At 44.8% G+C, this 4,009-nt stretch overlaps 1 protein-coding gene across 1 annotated transcript; it reads right to left on the bottom strand.

Annotated features, from left to right (window-relative positions):
• LOC130712872 (uncharacterized) lies at positions 1-1,017 on the bottom strand. Its single transcript, XM_057562687.1, has one exon. The coding sequence runs from the start codon at positions 1,015-1,017 to the stop codon at positions 1-3; it is 1,017 nt and encodes a 338-aa protein (XP_057418670.1).
• Between the last annotated feature and the right edge of the window lie 2,992 nt (positions 1,018-4,009).

Below are 4,009 nucleotides of genomic sequence, written 5' to 3'. Positions count from 1 at the left end.
CTACTTACCCCTCTTGTTCTGATTTCCCTCTTGAATCTCTATTTCATGACACCGATTTCCCTCGCCAGCTCCTTTTTTGCCGTACATGCTGAGGCAGTTATTGTAACATTCTCTGGCTCGCCTTTGGTCGACTGCAATCTTTCCCACTTTTCCGCACATCAGCGGATACTTAACCACCAGGTGAGCCGTGGAGATTACCGCACAAAGATGGTTAAGTGTGTTCCTTCCTATAATGACGTTGTCTGAAGCTACGACCTGTATGACGAGGTATCTCACACGAAGGAGCTTGGCATTCTCATCAATCTCGAAGATTGTATCCAAATCTATGTATCCTCGCACCCAAACTTGCCCGCCTGAAAACCCCACCAAAGTCCCGATATAGGGAATTAAATCTTTATCCGTTAATCCCAGCTGATCGAATGCGTCTCCGTAGATGATATCAGCAGAGCTGCCTTGGTCCAGAAGAACTCGGCGGACGTTGAAACTGTTGATCCTGATCATGACAACTATAGGATCATCCTTGTGCGTCTTAACCCCCTCAAAGTCTGCCGTTGAAATTACTATGTCAGGATGCTGGAAACTGAAAGGAGTCTCGTATTGTTGCACCGACGTCACCGCCCGAGCGTGTCTTCTCCTAGCTGAGGTCGTTGCACCGCCCCCACCGAAACCACCTGCAATTGTATTTATCGTGCCAACCGGCGGTTCAAGATCTTTATTAAAGGTTTCCTCTGCACCCTTCTTTCGTGCAGCCAACGTCTCATTTTTGTCAGTAGTCGGCGTTTGGCGACGTTCCTCCCGTCGGCGTTCATCTTGTTGGCGAGACCCCCTGTACCTGTTCCCCTGATGTCGCTCTCCATTCCAGCGTTTGCCACGTTCATTCAGCTGTGACCGGCCTGCTCGGATGAGCCTCTTGATTTCATTCTTCAGAGTAAAGCAATCTCCTGTGTCATGTCCTGCTGATCGGTGGTACTCACTCACACCACTTGGTCTTGTCCGTCGTTGCCCGCGATGGGTCATTCCTTCTTTCGCCCTCCTCAACTGCATGCGTCGCCTTAACATCACGTAGCAGCTCCGTTAGGTGGGCGTTCAAGCTTTTTCATGCTTCCTCTCGGCGACGTGGGTCAGCCTGATGCCAGGGTCGGCGTCGCTCAAAATTTTCCTTTTTGGGATACAAAGATTCCCTCGGTGCCTTTTCCCCAGTCCGGACCTTCCTGTCCCGTCTTCTGCTTCCCTTTGCTTTCTCCTTGCTCGGCTTGTCCTCTGGTGACACGTCCCTCTGTTCGCCATCCTTCTCTACCTTCGCGCGCCTCCGCTTAAAAGCGTCATCTCCTCGTCGAGTATGTACGTGTTCACCCGGGCTCGCACTTCCGCCATTGACTTGGCTGGCTTTCGGCTCAATTTACTATTTAGCTTTCCTGGCTGCAATCCGTTTTTAAAGGCGCGGGCGCAGGCATTTGGCTCGGATTCCTCTATCTTGACTGACGCAGCGCTGAACCGCTTCACGTACTGCTTCAAAGTCTCGCCCTCGGATTGACGCACATTGTACAAATCTTCAATCGTCACTTGCTTAGTTTTGCTTGCCGAGAACTGGACAAGGAATTTGGACGAGAAGTCACGAAAGTTCGTGATGGATCCTCGTGGTAGAGTTGTGAACCATGCTATTGTCGTTCCTTTGAATGTGGCTGGAAACATCCTACACTTGACCGCATCAGAAGCGGCACTGATCACCATCTTCGTGTTGAAATACAACAAGTGCTCCTTGGGATCAGCCTTTCCATTGTAGGTTTCCAGCACTATATTCTTCATATTGTCTGGAATGGCAACTTTTCTCACTACCGCTGAAAATGGTTCGAACTCCGCCACAGCCTCTGCCTCGCGCTCTCCGTCATCTTGTTGTTCAATGCGGTAATACTCTAGCTGCTCTTGAAGATACTTGTTTCGCTGTCGTATATCGTCAATACTACTAATCAGACGCCTCCAATCTTGACTGGAGATCGGTGCCTGAGGTGCCTGAGTCTCTTCTGCTGACGCCGTTGGTGACCTCTGCTGTTCTGGCGAGGACGGCGGTGAGGGCAGCGGAGGTGTTGGAGAAGGAGGAGGTGGAGGCGGAGCAGGAGGAGTCACCTGATCCGTATCCTCTCGTTGAACTTGCACACGTCGTGGCCTGCCTCTGACGCGGCGCGTCGGTGAGACATGCTGATGCTCTGGATCGTCATCACGTCGTCTGCGACGTGTTTCCATCGGAATTGGAGAATCTCTCCGGAAAAACTTGAAAACGGAAGAAACTGTATGGAAAATCAAAGAATCTTCCTCTGGATCACAATCTCCAAAAAACTCGAGAACAATCGCTTAGAAGAACAAGCTCCACTCTTCTGAATCACGATCCACGTAGTCCAGGAATAGAAATCTACCGTTCCCCACAGACGGCGCCAAATGTTCCGTGCTAGAACATAGAGAGGGAGGGTAGTACCCAAAGTATGAGGAAGGTGATGAGAGTGCTTAGAGAGAGAAAGCTCTAACCGCTTAGAGAGAGAAAATGTATTATTCGAATGAGCTAAGAGTCTCTTATAATTGGTATTTCCCTCCTATTTATAGAGGTGGCGTTGGGCTTTGGCGCCTCTAACTTATCCAAGTGGGCCAGTTGGGCCTCGGGAAGGGAGACCCAAGATCATGGTGCGTTCCCCGCCCAAGGTCAGGTTTCCTGGGCGAGGGACCCTAGGGTTTCGCCCAGTCCAATTTGGGACATTTTATCTTTGATTTTCTAATGAAATTTTTATTTTCTATAAAAAAAATTGCTTAGTAATTAAAAGTAGAGTGACTTGATAAGCCCAAAAAAACTAGTGGCAAAATTACACATAATCCAAACTAAGAGAACGAAAATTACAATTAAAACTTATAATTATAATTTTTTTATTTGCTTAGACATTTTATCTATGATTTTCCAATGAAATTTCACTGTCTGCCATAAAAAATTGCTTAATAATAAAAGTAGAGTGACTTGATAAGTCCAAAAAACCCAAAGGACAAAATTACACATACTCCAAACTAAGTAGACGAAAAATACAATTAAGCATGTTAAGTATATATATATTTTTAAGCTGGGAAGGTCAAAGGCCCAAAGAACAACTACAAAACAAAATCACTAGTAGAGGATCTGCTTGAGACAAAATCCTAATCTAAGAATCTACGTCCAGGTCTCTCTAACACAGTTACATGACCTTTATTCCTCGCATGTTTCTTAGCATCCACATAAGATTTATGGGCCGGCCCAGTAGTAACAGGTAAACCTCTGACCCAAAACAATTCAACATCCTCAATATCCCCTTTGACCAAAAAACAATCAACATCCTGAGTCACATGCACCACATTTTCAATGCTGCTTAAATTCTGAACTGAATTATCCACATTATTATTACTAGGCAAACCCATTCGTTTGTGAGCGAAGAATGCAAACTCTTATGCAACAAAAATATCAGTGAAATAACAAAGATGTAAAGAGAAGAGTCACGTCTAGATTGTATGTGAGGAACTGGGTCGTGATGACGTTGAAGACGAAATGAATCAAATCAGGGCGTCTAAAACAGCCATAATTTGACCACTAGAAATTGAAAATAATGATACTAATTTCACAATCTTCTCTTATACTGTTGTGTGTCCTTTTTTAAAAACCGGCGTAGTAGTGATGAATTATAGCATAGTGGTAACCCAACATATATAAGCTTCACAGTGCATTACAAAATAAACATAATTTAGTAGACTTCATAATTTCATACAAGGAGTAGCAACCCTAATACTTGTGATTACTCTCCACATTGAATCATCAAAATGGATCCTAAATCATATGAACTCTGATACCAAATGTCAGAAATCTTAAACATCATGATTCATATAATCATATAATATATAAAACATGAATCATTCATAACATGATCGTAGATGCATGAATCTAGGACACCAAATTATAAGAGGAAAGAAAGACTACCTACCTTGAAGCTATGGAGTTTTATCC

The sequence above is a fragment of the Lotus japonicus genome, chromosome 4 (assembly GCF_012489685.1).
Source record: "Lotus japonicus ecotype B-129 chromosome 4, LjGifu_v1.2".
Lineage (NCBI taxonomy): Eukaryota > Viridiplantae > Streptophyta > Magnoliopsida > Fabales > Fabaceae > Lotus > Lotus japonicus.
The sequence above is the reverse complement of the archived record's forward strand: the minus strand, read 5'-3'. Positions and strand labels throughout refer to the sequence as shown.

Excerpts from the sequence above, each read along its gene's own strand:
- LOC130712872 (XM_057562687.1), bottom strand. The coding sequence starts at position 1,017 with ATGACCCATCGCGGGCAACGACGGACAAGACCAAGTGGTGTGAGTGAG.